Below are 15,038 nucleotides of genomic sequence, written 5' to 3'. Positions count from 1 at the left end.
TCAATTCTGTTTTAATGTATGTCTCAGTTTGCTGACTTGCACTGCAGGACATATAAATAAATATAAAGGAGATATAAACATATATGATTGAGGCATGATTTTGTCCATCTACTTGTTTATTTTTAAGGCCATAAGACATATGAGAATATGACATATGAGAATGCTCCCAAATGGGCCAAAAGGCCCAATTCTGCTCCGCCATTTAATCATGACTAACCTTTTTTTTTTCCTCCTCCTCCTCAACCCTGCTTCCCAGCCTTCTCCCTGTAAACTTCGATACCATGTCCAATCAAGAACCCATCAATCTCTGCCTTAAGTACACCCAACGACTTGGCCTCCGCAGCTGCACGTAGCAACAAATTCCACGAATTCACCAACCTCTGGCTAAAGAAATTTCTCTGCATCAGTTTTGAATGGACATTCCTCTATCCGGAGGCTGTGCCCTCTTGACCTGGACTCTCCCACATGGGAAACATCCTTCCCACATCTACTCTGTCTAGGCCTTTCAACATTCAAAAGCTTTTAAATAAGATCCTCCCTCATCCTTCTAAATTCCAGTGAGTACAGACCCATCAAATGTTCCTCATACAATAACCATTTCATTCTTGGAATCATCTTCCTGAACCTCCTCTGGACCCTCTCCAATGCCAGCACATCTCTTCTAAGATGAGGAGCCCAAAACTGTTCACAATACTCAAGGTGAGGCCTCACCAGTGCCTTTTAAAGCCTCAGCATCACATCCCTGTATTCTAGACCTCATGAAATGAATGCTAACACAGCATTTGCCTTCCTCACCACTGATGCAACCTGCGTTAACCTTCAGTGTGTTCTGCACAAGGACTCTCAAGTCCCTTTGCATCTCAGATTTTTGGATGTTCTCCCCATTTAGAATATAGTTTGCACATTTATTTCTACTACCAAAGTGCATGACCATGCATTTTCCAACATTGTATTTCATTTGCCACTTTCTTAGCCCTGCTCCTAATCTGTCCAAGTCCTTCTGCATCTTACCAGTTTCCTCAACACTACTTGCCCCTCATCTGCAAACTTGGCAACAAAGCCAACTATTTCATCATCGAAATCATTTAAATACAGCGTAAAAAGAAGTGGTCCCTATACCGACCCCTGTGGACCACCACTAGTCACTGGCAACCAACCAGACAAGGATTCCTTTATTCTCACTCGCTGCCTTCTTCCAAGCAGCCAATGTTCTAACCATGTTAGTAACTTTCCTGTAATACCATAAACTCTTAACTTGGTAAGCAGCATGTGTGGCAACTTGTCAAACACCTTCTGAAAGCCCAAATATACAACATCCACTGCATCCCCTTTATCTATCCTACTTGTAATCTCCTCAAAGAATTACAACAGGTTCATCAGGCAAGATTTTCCCCTTAAGGAAACCATCCATCATTATTTAAAATACTTAATTTCCATCACGACAAATTACATGAAGCCTGCTGGGTATAATGGTATGGTGACCCTGGCAGTACAAGGTAAATTCTCACCTCTTGTTCCTTTTTCTTCTGGGCTGCTTCTTCCTTCTTCTTGTTCTTTGTTTCTTCAAGCTGTTGAAGAAACAGCAGAGTTAGAAGGATAAACAAAATATAGACTTGATTGCCTTTAACTTAGCTACATCTTGAATTCATACTGCACATAATCCCTGCAGCTGCACAAGCCTACGGCAGCCCTTTCAATCCAATAGAACTTGACATCTTGCTGTTATGGGCTATTCCCCTACAAGGGACATTTGAAAATAGTCAAAACAGAATGCAGAAAGTAATAAAAACAATTGAAAGAGGAAACAGATTTAAATAATTAAGGATGATTTAAAGGCCCTGAAAAACTAAATTTAAAGAATTTAAAAACATATTAAAACATTAATGGGGAAAAAAAGACAAATCTCTTCCATTCACCTAAATTTGTAACCCAAAAGGTGTTGAATAGGTACTATCACAATGTGCTGACCAGATTCAAATGTGTTAGATACACCATCCATGGTTGTATAAAGTTGGCTGGAGTGGGTGGGGCAGATATAAAGAGTGCTTGCCTTTCATCTCAGTACAACTGACATACATCCCGGTGATGAGTTGAATGGTAGATGGCCTGTGTATAGCAGAAGGTAGGAGGATTGCACCAACATCTTATCACTTGCCTCTTCTTCACTTGTGTTGCAAAGTACAGGCGAAGACAACTCAACACTGCACCAATCTATGAAGATGACTTGGCTATGTGGATTTAGAATTGGCTTGCCTGATGAAAGCAGAGGGTAGTAATAAATGGGGCATGTTCTGTCTGGAGGTTGGTGACTCAGTGTTCTGCAGGGATCTGTTCTGGGACCTTTACTCTGATTTTTTCAAAGATTTGGATGAGGAAATGGAAGGGTGCATTGGTAAATTTGTAGATGACACAAAGGTTGGTGGTGTTATGAAAAGTGTGAATGATTGTCATAGGTTACAATGGGATACAGATAGGATGCAGAGATAGATGGACAAGTGACAGATGTAGCTCAATCTGGAAAGTGTACATTTCCAGATTGAATACTTTGGAAGATCGAACTTGAAGGCAGAGTACAAGGTCAACGGCAGGATTCTTAGCTGTGTTGTGACTTTGTGGAACAGTTTGCTCAGAACTTAGTCCTATAATTGTGCACTTTGCTCATTACAATTTGTTCCACAATGTCCTTTTATCTCTCTTAATAGATACAATTCTGCAAACTATGGTGTTGTAATTTACCCTTTTCTTGTCTTCTCGCTCTCTCAGCAATGTCTCGCTGTCCACCAACTTTATCACAGTGGGTAGTCCTGCAATTGCAAAGCAAGCCATCAGCTACTCAGCTTGACCATTTAGACACAGAGTAGGAGATTTTCTACTTCCTTCCTCTAACTGGGTGCAACAGCATTGGAATGGAAAGTATTCAAAAAACCTTGCATGGGTGGGCATTGCTTAACAGAAGTACACAAGAGAGCATTAACATACAATACAGCTGCTCCCAATTCTAAATTGCAAACCAATAACACATGCATTTCCAAGCCAGCATGAAATTCAGAGTGTATTTTTTGCCCCCCATCAATGTGAAGGAAACTGAAAACACATCAACTGTTCACCTGTAATTTTCGTGCAGCGTGACTCATGCATATACCAGAGAAGCTAAAACATTTTGTCAAAAAGACAGTACTCAAAACAAATAAAAACAAGCAATATCCCATATTAACCAGATCATATTTACCAGTGAGATTCACTCACCGTACATGTTCATTTTCTAAAAATTGGACAAGCTAAAGCTGATTTTCCTCTCAGCCTAGTCAGCAACCCTGAAGCCAAGTGTAAAGCTCTGATTTAACTGACTGGAGATTAGAAACATAGAAAACCTACATCACGATACAGGCCCTTCAGCCCACAAAGCTGTGTCGGACATGTCCTTACCTTAGAAATTACCTAGGGTTACTCATAGCCCTCTATTTTTCTAAGCTCCATGTACCTATCCAGGAGTCTCTTAAAAGACCCCATCGTTTCTGCCTCCACCACCGTCGCCGGCAGCCCATTCCACACACTCACCACTCTCTGCATTAAAAAAACCCCTGACATCTCCTCTGTACCTACTTCCAAGCACCTTAAACCTGTGCCCTCTCATGCTAGCCATTTCAGCCCTGGGAAAATGCCTCTGACTATCCACATGGTCAATGCCTCTCATCATCTTACATACCTCTATCAGGTCACCTCTCATCCTCCGCCGCTCCAAGGAGAAAAGGCCGAGTTCATTCAGCCTATTCTCATAAGGCATGCTCCCCAATCCAGGAAACATCCTTGCAAATCTCATCTGCACCCTTTCTATGGTTTCCACATCCTTCCTATAGTGAGGCAACCAGAACTGAGCACAGTACTCCAAGTGGAGTCTGACCAGGGTCCTATATACCTGCAACATTACCTCTCAGCTCTTAAACTCAATCCCACGGTAGATGAAGGCCAATGCGCCTTCTTAACCACAGAGTCAACCTGAGCAGCTGCTTTGAGTGTCCTATGGATTTGGACCCCAAGATCCCTCTGAACCTCCACAATGCCAGAAGTCTTACCATTAATACTATATTTTGCCATTATATTTGACCTACCAAAATGAACCACCTCACTCTTATCTGGGTTGAACTCCATCTGCCACTTCTCAGCCCAGTTTTGCATCCTATCAACGTCCCGCTGTAACCTCTGACAGCCTTCCTCGCTACCCACAACACCCTCAACCCCTTTAACCTGGTATTCTTGAGAGGGTGCTCTGATCATCCAGTATTAAGTTCCAGAATTTTTCTCTTTTGTAAACTAATCACTAGTGTTGTAAACTACTCCATTAGTGTTGAATATAATCACTGAAGCAATACAAGCCCCAAGATACTGTACAAATTCAATCTCATGAATATTGAACTAACTGATCCCACCAAAGGCAACATTTACAATCAGCTTCAAGATTGAACACCAGAGGAGACATTAATCAGAAAGTTTTATTGCAACTGTGTTCACTTAGTGCAAGTGACTGGCATTAAAGCACTCGGTGAAGGAATCTTCACTGAAATTGCTGCCAAGTAAGATGGCACCAAGGTTCAATGCAATTAATAAATTGATAAGTGCAGTAAAATAGAGAAGAAAATTTGTAGTTCTATTCAAGTGGGAGAAAGGGTGGGGAGCAGTGCAACCAATATATTGTGTTATATATTGATTATTGACACATCACCAAATTTCTACTGATGTACTGTGGAGAGCATTCCAACTCCATCATTGTCTGGTATGGAGAGGCCATCGCAGAGGGCTTGAGACTCAGTCTCCCAACCATCAAGGACCTCTTCGAAAGGTGATGCCTCAAAAAGGCTGCGTCCATCAGTACGGACCCCCATCACCCAGGACATGTCCTCTTCTCATTACTATCAGAGGGAAGGTTCAAGCGCCTGAAGGGACACACTCTACATGTTAGGAACAACAGTTTCTCCGTAATCAGATTTCTGAATTGACAATGAACACTACCTCACTATTTCTGCATTACTTATTTTTATTTATAATATAGGGCAATAAAAGTTAAATTTTTTTAAGCTGGTGTCAAATCTTTTTGTAGCGTTTTGACAAGGGTCTGAATTTTAAAAAAATAATCAAAAATAAATGTCTCTCGGTCCAGATGGTTATGTAACACAAACACACACATCTGGCGCTATTAGAAACTGTTCACTCAAAGCACGGTGTGGTGTCTAACAGCCACACAAGTGCATACAACTGACACAAGTTAGCAACCGTTTGGCTACAATCTCCTGTCCCAATTAAATGAAGGAAATCCTGGCCTTTTATCAATTAGTTCTGTTCTTTAAGAGTTGCCCCAAATAAGCAGCTGCCTCGATGAACCAATGGCCCAATTAACCAGAGTCCAGTGTATATACATTTCTTATTATAACTTACAGTTTATGTACTACACTGTACTTCTGATGCAAAACAGCAAATTTCAGAACATATGTCAGAGACAATAAGCCTGATTCTGATCTGGCTGATAAAAAGGGATAAATAGACTCTTGTAATCAGGCATTGCTGGGTTGAATTTCAAAATTATTTAAGATAGAAAAAATTAGGAAGTAACTTCCCACTGGCAATACACTGAAATGTGTTATTCCAGAATTCAATACCAACTGTGTTATTGTGTGACATTCTCAAAATATTCATCAAATTAGTGTTACCAAAATCCGACTGGTAGTAAAATAGAAAATGGTGATGCTGCAGAGAGAAACAGTTTCAGGTTGGCAAATATTTCCAATAATTTTTTGTTTGTATTCTAGATTTACAGCATCTGCAGTTTTTAAGACCGACCAGTTTCACACATACCTTCATGGTCCTCAAAGCGGACGCCGAGCTCTGGAAGGATGTCATCTCGAAGACCATCGCAGAGTTGCAAAACCTCATCGACTGTAAGAAGAAACTTCATCAACATTCGCAGTTCAGACAATGCCACATTCAGAGAGCAATTACCTCCAAATTACTGTTCATATTGAAGAGATCTTTGTCCCAGGAATAGAAGATTAAATAGAGATATTAAACAGTAAAACAACCTGCTCTCTGGGTTGTGAAGCTCAGTCAGATGAGGTACATTAAACAGAATAAAGTTTTGTTAATTATGTAGCAACTTATTTACCTACAATCATCCTTCTTGTCCATGATTGTGGCAAGGCCACGTTAATCATGCTGGTTTTATTTCTACCTGGACCTGCATTGATGATACTCTAACTGAATAACAATTAAACACAGAAAAATCTCACTCAATCAGTAATTACATCACAGGTTCCAAAGGACTGTAATGAATTCTCCCTTACAATCACTCCCGAGTCAGGAGACAAGTTTTTCAGCTTGTATAGCATGGTAGTGTAGGGTTAGTGTGACGCTATCATCCCAGATTCCTCTGTAAGGATTCTCTCTACATCCTCCCTGTGGAATACATGCATTTTATTTTCAGCTCCTCCAGTTTCCTCCCACAGTCCAAAGCTGTACTGGGTAGGTTAACTTGTCATTGTTAATTGTCCATGAAGGGTTAAATCGGGGTTGTGTGGCTTGAAGGGCCTATTCCATGTGGCATTTCTAATAATCAATTCCACAAAGTTATAACACCTTAAGAAATTTAAAACAAACCCCTACAATTCCATGGCCTTCTGTCCTCTCCTATCAGATTCCCCCTTCTAAAACCCTTTATTTCTTTCACCAATCAACTTCCCAGTTCACCTCTTCCCATCCTAGTTTCACCTGTCACCTACTACCTTGTACTTCTTCCTCTCTTCCCCTCCTTGCTCTGACCTCCCATCTTCTTTCTCCAGTTCTGACGAAGGGTCTCGGCCCAAACCGTCGACCGTTTACCCTTTTCCATAGACGCCGCCTGGCCCGCTGAGCTCCTCCAGCATTGTGTGCATTGCTTGGATCTCCACCATCTGCAGATTTTCTCTTGTTTGTGACTGGCCTACAATGTGTCATCTGTGTTTCAGTATGGATTGGTGATTCAGGTTCCAATTACTCAAAGGAAGTAGAGGTGCAGTATTGTGGGGAATTTGATGTTGTTACATTCCCTCTATAGCACTGCAATACTGGCTGCAGAAGCATTTCATAAATGCAATAACTGCTTCAGAAGTATTTGATTCAATACACTCTCCCTCAATCTTCCTCCCTCCTTAGCCAGATTAATATCAAAATTTACTTTAAAAACTCTAATCTCTTGTACAATCAACAGTGCTGTTGGCACTTGGAATAATGATGTGCAGCACCATTAGATTGCCAACTATCTTGTTGGTGTGTCACAACCTCACTATATTTAGTGACATTGACTCTAGCAAGTTTGCAAGAAGTTACGACCGGTTGGAAGTTCATGATTTCAACACACTTCATTTAGCTTGTTATGGCTAATTTGCACTGACATAATCTCCTTGCCCTTAGAGGGTACTGAACAAAGTTTTGGTGGAACAGCAGAAAGAGGCCTTGGTACATAATACATCAGTTTGAAAAGAGTTGGAGCTGACACTGCTTGTTGTCCTCCAGAAATGAGTCAGATACTTAAGTATGGAGCTAAATTTTGTGAGGCAAGTACCTGAGCTAAAGTTTACCTTGTCAGCTGGTTCCCAATAACTATGAGAGACGTAGTGTTGGCGGTTCAATTGATAACTAAGGCTACGTCTAACTTCATGACTGCAGAAGTAAATAGCCCAGATGGTGGGGGGGGGGGGGGGGAGAGGAAGAGAAGAGGGCGTGTATGTGGGTGTCAGGCTTCCTGGGCAAGTGTGATGGAATAACTTCTTCACCAACTTCCTTAAAAAGTACAGTGGTGGAGATTGCACGTTATCCAGCAAATGAAAAAGAATGGGTGAATTGTAGGTTGAAGAAAGAAGTGTTAAGTGGGATGGTCAGTCGAATTAGAATGGTGCTTTATTGGATTTGCCATTCTGTACTACAGATTATCAAATACATAAAGGAAATAAAGTGGTGGCCTGATCTTATCTACATGGCCGATAAAGGCAAGATGACAAGTTTAGGAAGTCCTGCCCAAACTAATTTTCTGATCAGTAAAGCATCGCAAAGCTGTATTTAACATTTAAGTGCAGCTTCTTCCTTCCCCCACCCCCTGACTTTCATTATACATGCTATTTGTCATATTAAGGCAAGTTAAAAGAAACATTTTGATCACAGAATGTTAGTTATTAGAAGGACACACATGGATAAAGGCATATTAGGTTCATTCATCATCTTCTTACCTTTCTTCTCGCGGGCAATTTGTCGTACATTTTCACGAAAATCTGACAATACTTTCAGATACGGCAACACTGTAGCTTCCAGCTGCATAAAGAACACAAAGTCACAGGTAGATGTGACAGAAATTGACTGATTGTTTTGTCATAGTAACAGCTTCCTCCTAGTTTTAATACACATCCTAACAATACAGAAAAACAGACCTTCCTAGGGTTTTTATATACTATATAGTGGTGGGGTTCAAAAGATTGGAAAGCATGGACAAAGTGAAAAAGGAGAACAGAAGAGAGGTTACCTTAGTTTCAAGAATACCAAAAAGATAAAGTTTAGAGGAATAAGAATTTAACAAAGAATGGTAGTGAATACCGAACTGAAGGTGTTATATTTGAATACACATGGCGTACAAACAAGGTAGATGGCTTATAACAGTTAGAAATTGGCAGGTAGGAATATTGTGGGCATTAAGAGTTGTGGCTGAAAACGAATTACAGCTGGTAGCTAAACATCCAACGACCAACATAAAAAGACAGGCAGGTGGGCAGAACCAAGTAACTGCAAGGGTAAAAAGACACTGTTAGTTGTTATATACAGGCCTCTGAACAGTAGTCAGGATGTGGGGTATAAATTTTAACAAGAGACAGAAAAGACATGCAAGAAAGGCAATGCTATGGTGGTCCTGGGCACTTAAGTTATATACAGTTGCAAGAAAGAGTTTGTGAACCCTTATTAAAATGGAAAGAAGCTTTGCGTTTCAATAATTCAGGGTTGAAATGTAAAATTTTCAAATGCTAAGTGCTGGTGATTGGCAAAATGTGTAAAGTAAATTTATTATGTACATATACAGTTGCAAGAAAAGTTCATGACCCCTTTGCAATTACCTAGTTTTCTGCATTACTCAAAACATGGCCTGATCCAAGTCATAATAATAGACAAACTCAATTTGAGTAAACTAATAACACACAAGCAATTGTACTTGACATATTTTTATTGAACACATTGTTTAATCCTTCAGTCCAGGCCAGAAAAGGACGTGAAACCTTGTATTTAATAACTGGTAGAATCTCCTTTATCAGTAATAACCTCCAAACATTTCCTGTAGCTGCTGATCAGATTTGCACAACAGTGAGGAGGAATTTTAGACCAGTCCTCCAGGCAAAAATGTTTCAGTTCATCATTGGATTAAGGTCTGGACTTTGACTTGGCCATTCCAAAAACACAAATTATCTGTTTTTTTAAAAAAAAACATTCTGTTGTTGGTTTACTCTTGTCTTTCCGATCATTGTCTTGTTGCATCATCCAACTTCTACTAAGCTTCAGGTGATGGACCACTACCCTGACATTTTTCTGTAAAATGCCTTGATACAATTCTGAATTCATTGTTTCCTCAACAATTGGAAGCTGACCTGGTCCTGAGGCAGCAAAGCAGCCCCAAGCCATGAGGCCACTTCCACCGTGCTTCACAGTTGGAATGAGGTTTTGATGTTGTGTGCAGTTTTCTTTCCCCTCCAAACACAGCAGTGTGCATTTCTGCCAAGTAGTTCAATTTTTGTCTCATCTGTCCACAGAACATTGTCCCAGAGGTGTTGGGGAACATCCAGGTGGTCTTTGGTGGTTTCTTCTGTGGTGTCCTTCCATGAACACCATTCTTGTTCAGTGTTTTTCTTAGAATGGGCATATGCACAGATACTTTAGCAAGTTCTAGGAATTTCTATAGGTCTTTTGCTGTTACTCTTGGGTTCTTTTACAACTACTTCAATATTGTGCTCTTGGTGTAATCTTTGCAGGACACTCACTCCCAGAGAGAGTAGCAATACTGAATTTCCTCCATTTGAGGACAATTTCTCTTACTGTGGACTGATGAACCCTCAGATCTTTAGAAATGCTTTTGTAACTTTTTCCAGCTTCATGCATCTCTATAATTCTAAGGTTTTTGAACCTGAACTGCGATTGTTTGAATGGTGTACTCAGTATCGACAAGTAATACAAGTGTTTTTGTGTTATTAGTTTAGGCAGATTGCATTTGTCTATTATTGTGACTTAGATTAAGATCAGCCCACATTTTATGAGTAATTAATGCAGAAAACCAGGCAAAGAGTTCACAAACTTTTTCTTGCAACTGCAGGTAGACTGGCACTGGATCCCAAGAGAAGGAATGTGTAGAATACCCACTCAATGAGTTTTTAAATAGTTGCTTGTGGTCAAGCCCAGTGGGGAAAAATGCAAGGATTGGGTCCTGTGCAATGTACCAGAGGTGATTAGGGAATTTAAGGTAAAGGAACACTTAGAAAGGCAGTGATCATAATAATATAGAATTCACTCTGCAGTTTGAGAGGGAGAAGTTAAAATGAGATGCATCACTATTAGTTGTAACTACAAAGGACGTCCAGAATCTGCAGACTTTCTCGCATTTACAAAGACACAAGAAAGGACCTGACCAAAGCTGATTGGAAGGGGACACTAGCAGGAATGACAGCAAAGCAGCAATAGCTGGAATTTCTGGGAGCAATTCAGAAGTTGCTGAATCATTTCATCCCAAAGAGGAGCCAACATTCTAAAGGGAGGATGAGACACTTGCGGCTGTCAAGGGAAGTCAAAGACAGCATAAAGGCAAAAGAAAGAGGGCATATAATACTACTAAAAATTAGCAGGAAGCTAGATGTTTGGGAATCTTTTAAAAACAGACAGTACTGAAAAAGCAGTAAGGGGAGACAAGAGGGCAACATAAAAGATGATACCAAACATTGTCAGATATAAAGATTAAAAGACAGACAAGAGTGCGCAATGAATTATTGGAAAATAATGCCAGAGAAGTGGTAATGGTGAACAATGAAATATGGACAAACTGTATAGGTATTTTGCATCAGACTGTTGAAGACACGAGCAACATGCCAAAAATTCAAGAAAGTCGGGGGCAGAAGTGAGTGTAGATACTATCACTAAGCAGAAGATTGCTTGGAAAGCTTAAAGATCTGAAGGTTGATAAATCACTTGGACAGGATGGACTACACCCCAGGGTTCTGACTGACAGCTGAAGATATTTAGAGCCATTAGAGCCAGGAATCACTAGAAATCAGGAGTGGTTCCAAAGGACTGGAAAATTGTAAATATTACTCCACTCTTTAATAGAGGGAGACAAATGACAGGAAAGGATAGGCTGGTGAGCCTCACCTCAGTGGTTGGTAAGATTTTAAGAGTCTATTATTAACAATGGGGTTTCTGGGTGTTGGGAGACAAATGATAAAGTAGACTAAAGTCAGCATGGTTTCCACTAGGGGGAAATCTTGCCTGATAAAGCTGTTCGAATTCTGAGGAAAGAACTGGCAGGATTGATGAAGGGGAGTCAGTGGATGTTATTTATTTGGATTTTTGGAAGGCCTTTGATAAGGTGCTGCACATCAGGCTGTTGAACAAGAGAAGAGCCCATGGTATTACAGTGAAGGTACTATCATGGACAGAGGATTGGCAAGAGGCAAAGAGTGGGAATAAGCTGCTGGCACCTAGTGGTGTTCTGTAGGGTCGGTGTTGGGCTTGCTACTTTTCACATTATACGTTGACGATCTGGTTGACTTTGTGGCCAAGTTTGCAGATGATTAAAAAGATAGGTGGAGAGGCAGATAATGTTGAGGAAGTAGAGAGTTTGCAGATGAACTTGGACCGGTGGGGCAAACAAGTGCAGATGGAACACAATGGAGAGGTTTATTGTCATGTACTTTGGCAGAAGAAATAAAGGTGTAGTTTATTCTCTAAATGGGGCCAAAAACTCAGAAATCAGAGGGGCAAGAAGACTTGGAAGTCCTAGTGCAGGATTCTCTAGAGGTTTACATGCAGGTTGAGTCAGTAGTATGGAAAGCAAATGCAATCTCAGTATTTATTTCAACTAGAATAAAAAAAACAAGAATGTACTGCTGAGGCTTTATAAAGCACTAGTCAGATCACACTTGGAGTATTGTGAGCAGTTTTAAGTCCTGTAACCAAGGAGAAATACACTGGCATTGGAGAAAGTCCAGAGGCTTACGAGAATGATCCCGGGAATGAAAGGATTAACACATGAGAAATGCTTGACTGAGCCTGTACTCACTGCAGTTTAGAATGATTTGGGGGGGGGGGGGGGGGGAGATAAGAGAGGAATCTCTTATTGAACCCTACCAAATATTGGATAGGTCGTCTGTATAGACTGGACTCGGAGAGAACGTTTCCAATAGTAGGAGAGTCTAGGGCCAGAGAGCACAGCCTCAGAATACAAAGAGTCCTTTTAGAAGGGAGATGAGAATTGTTTTTAGCCAGAGGATGGTGAACTTGTGGAATTCATTGCCACAGATGGCTGTGGAGGCCAAGTCTTTTGGCATATTTAAAGCAAAGTTTAAAGGTTATGATTAGTAAAGGAGTCAAAGGTTACAGGCAGAAAACAGGAGAATGGGCTTGAGAGGGTACAGAGCAGACTCATTGAGCTGAATGGCAATTCAGCTACTCTATCTTATAGTCTTATGGACAGTTATTTAGCCAGTTTCTGTCAATTACACACTGATTCCCATGGTCATTGTACATTTGTTGGGAAGCATTAATTTTGAGTCAAATTTAACTGAGTGGTAACCTATAATTCATAAAACTGAGATATCACACTTCAGAACCTGGGCACAGATTCAGGGGTGACAGTGTGAAACCGCAGGATAATGCTACCTGCTAAATGAAATGTGAAATCAAGGTTCTCTCAAGAAGATGAAAAAAAAACCAGGATTAAAAAAAAAAATCAAGCTTTTTGTTGTATACAGAATTCTTCAGTGTTGAAACAACATTTTTTGGAAGAGAATGAAAAATACTTACATTAAAAATCTTAGCATCTCCTCCAACAGGGAACCCAAGGGTCTCTTCGCCCTCTATTGCTCCAAAAATCTGATGATAAGTGGAAACATGAATAACAATTTTGTCTCCCACTGCCAGGCTTACAAGGCTTGACAACTGATATTCTTTACCATCCACACCTCAAATACGAAGTTTTTTGCAATGCATCCAAGTCTTTCACCTGTTATCAAACCTCTGTATCCTAGCATTTATTAGCTTCTCCTCACTGTTTGAATTTTTTTCTTAAACTGTGTAACACCACATTTTCCTGAAATACATTTCACTATTCCACTTAATTTGTTCACCTTGCTTTAAAAAAAAGCATTTTTTTTTCTTCACACTGGTTTTGCATCAGACTATTTTCATTAATATAAACTGTGAATAATTGGACCTACTATTGGTGATCAATGTGGCATTCTATAAGTATGGCAATCTGCAAAATATTTATTCCTACTCTTCCTTTGTTAGACTGATACTTTAATCTTAACATCATGAGACTTATTTTACACACAATTTTGTGTAGTATATTAGAAATATTTTAAATATCCACATATATGACACACTGGTTCTCTTATCTACCCTGCTTGTTATTTACTCAAAAAACTATGATTTATCAAACTTTTTTTTTTACCTAATATGACTACACTTCTGTTTTATGGTTTTCTGCATGTTCTATTATCACTTTTCATACTTCCATAACTGTCTTTATTCAAATTCCAGATTCTGGTTTCTGAATACCCAAGACATTATGGGCCACACAACCAATGTTGAGGGTCACCTTCCTCCCATCTTCATACAGGCATGCCCACCCTCTAATGGGTCTGTCCTGCTGATACATCAGGGGGTAACCAACGACTGAATGGAGAACCTGACCATTTCATGACACAAATGAAGACTAACACACTGTTACCAGTTTGGAGCTAGAAGGGCAAGAATGGCAAATTTGGTCCCCTAAATGACACACTTCTTTGTGTATTTAAAAGTAAATTACAATTGTATGATTAGGTGTCAATGGCTTTGGAAATCTTGGCATGTTGGAAGTTATGACCCACTCTGCATCATCTACCCTCGCCTTACCTTCAGCATCTCTGTGAGGTATGTTGCAATGGTTCTCAGCAGCATGCGATTTGGCAACTCCTTGTTGCTCTTCTTCACTGCAATGTATGTGTTACACTGGCTCACAAGGGCACGCAGATCCTCCATCACCGTGCGTGTGTCTATGTTGTCACAGAGTGCTCTGTGCACATCTGCTTTTTTCTCAAAAAACCTAATTGAAAAGGGTAAAATATTAATTGTAAAACTACTTCTATTTTGGGGAGATAACATCATTGTCCTTCATCTCCAACATAAATTGTTCCTCTTCCTAATCAGTCTTAAGCTGGACTAGTATTACAAATTCATCAGACTCTGAGAGCAGAGTTTCCATAAGGAAACAGAACAGAATTAGTCCATTTGGTCCATTGAGTCTGCTCTGCCATTCCATTATAGCGGATTTACTATTGCTCTCGAACCCATTCTCCTGCCTTCTCCCCATAACCTTTAACACCTTTACTAATCAAGAACATCATATCTGGAGGGGAGGAGAAGATGGTGACGCAGCGCGTGCGGCTGCTCTGAAATGATATCATATTTGTGAAGTAGGATGCCGTGCACAATCCTGATTTGATGGAGATGGACCCGAGGAGCATGGAGGAACATCTGGAGAAACTTCTGAAATGCCTGCTTTGCTGCCGCTGCTACTGTGCGATCGAGAATCTCTGGAGGGGAAGGCCCCAAATCCTTGGCTTTGCCTATTGTCTGTTGCCAGGGTTGAAGTGCTCGGCAGAGATAGTGCTCGGTGTCAGGGGCTCAAAGTTTTCGGACGGACTCAAGAATCAGCTGTGGTCAGGTGCTTCCAGGGTGCTGCATTGGCAAGTTTGCGGCGCCGGAAGCTCATGGCAGGGAGTGTTTTTTTT

The 15,038-nt window shown here is 40.5% G+C and overlaps 1 protein-coding gene and 1 long non-coding RNA gene across 3 annotated transcripts in view; one reads left to right on the top strand and one right to left on the bottom strand.

Moving 5' to 3' along the window:
- Positions 1-6,243, top strand: part of LOC140205109 (uncharacterized) — a 38,670-nt gene extending 32,427 nt beyond the window's left edge. Inside the window, exon 3 of the long non-coding RNA XR_011887758.1 lies at positions 5,802-6,243. This is a non-coding gene — a long non-coding RNA (uncharacterized lncRNA). The remainder of the gene's footprint in view (positions 1-5,801) is intronic.
- Positions 1-15,038, bottom strand: part of cars1 (cysteinyl-tRNA synthetase 1) — a 71,894-nt gene that overhangs the window by 6,103 nt on the left and 50,753 nt on the right. For both annotated transcript variants that reach the window (XM_072272299.1, XM_072272297.1), the window contains 6 exons: positions 14,161-14,350; positions 13,066-13,134; positions 8,250-8,331; positions 5,848-5,928; positions 2,737-2,804; positions 1,509-1,568 (listed from right to left, as the gene is read on the bottom strand). In XM_072272299.1, the coding sequence (XP_072128400.1) occupies positions 1,509-1,568; positions 2,737-2,804; positions 5,848-5,928; positions 8,250-8,331; positions 13,066-13,134; positions 14,161-14,350 (550 nt within the window). The remainder of the gene's footprint in view (positions 1-1,508; positions 1,569-2,736; positions 2,805-5,847; positions 5,929-8,249; positions 8,332-13,065; positions 13,135-14,160; positions 14,351-15,038) is intronic.

The sequence above is a fragment of the Mobula birostris genome, chromosome 11, assembly GCF_030028105.1.
Source record: "Mobula birostris isolate sMobBir1 chromosome 11, sMobBir1.hap1, whole genome shotgun sequence".
Taxonomy (NCBI): Eukaryota; Metazoa; Chordata; class Chondrichthyes; order Myliobatiformes; family Myliobatidae; genus Mobula; species Mobula birostris.
Note: the sequence above shows the minus strand (reverse complement) of the source record. Positions and strands in the feature narration are given on the sequence as shown.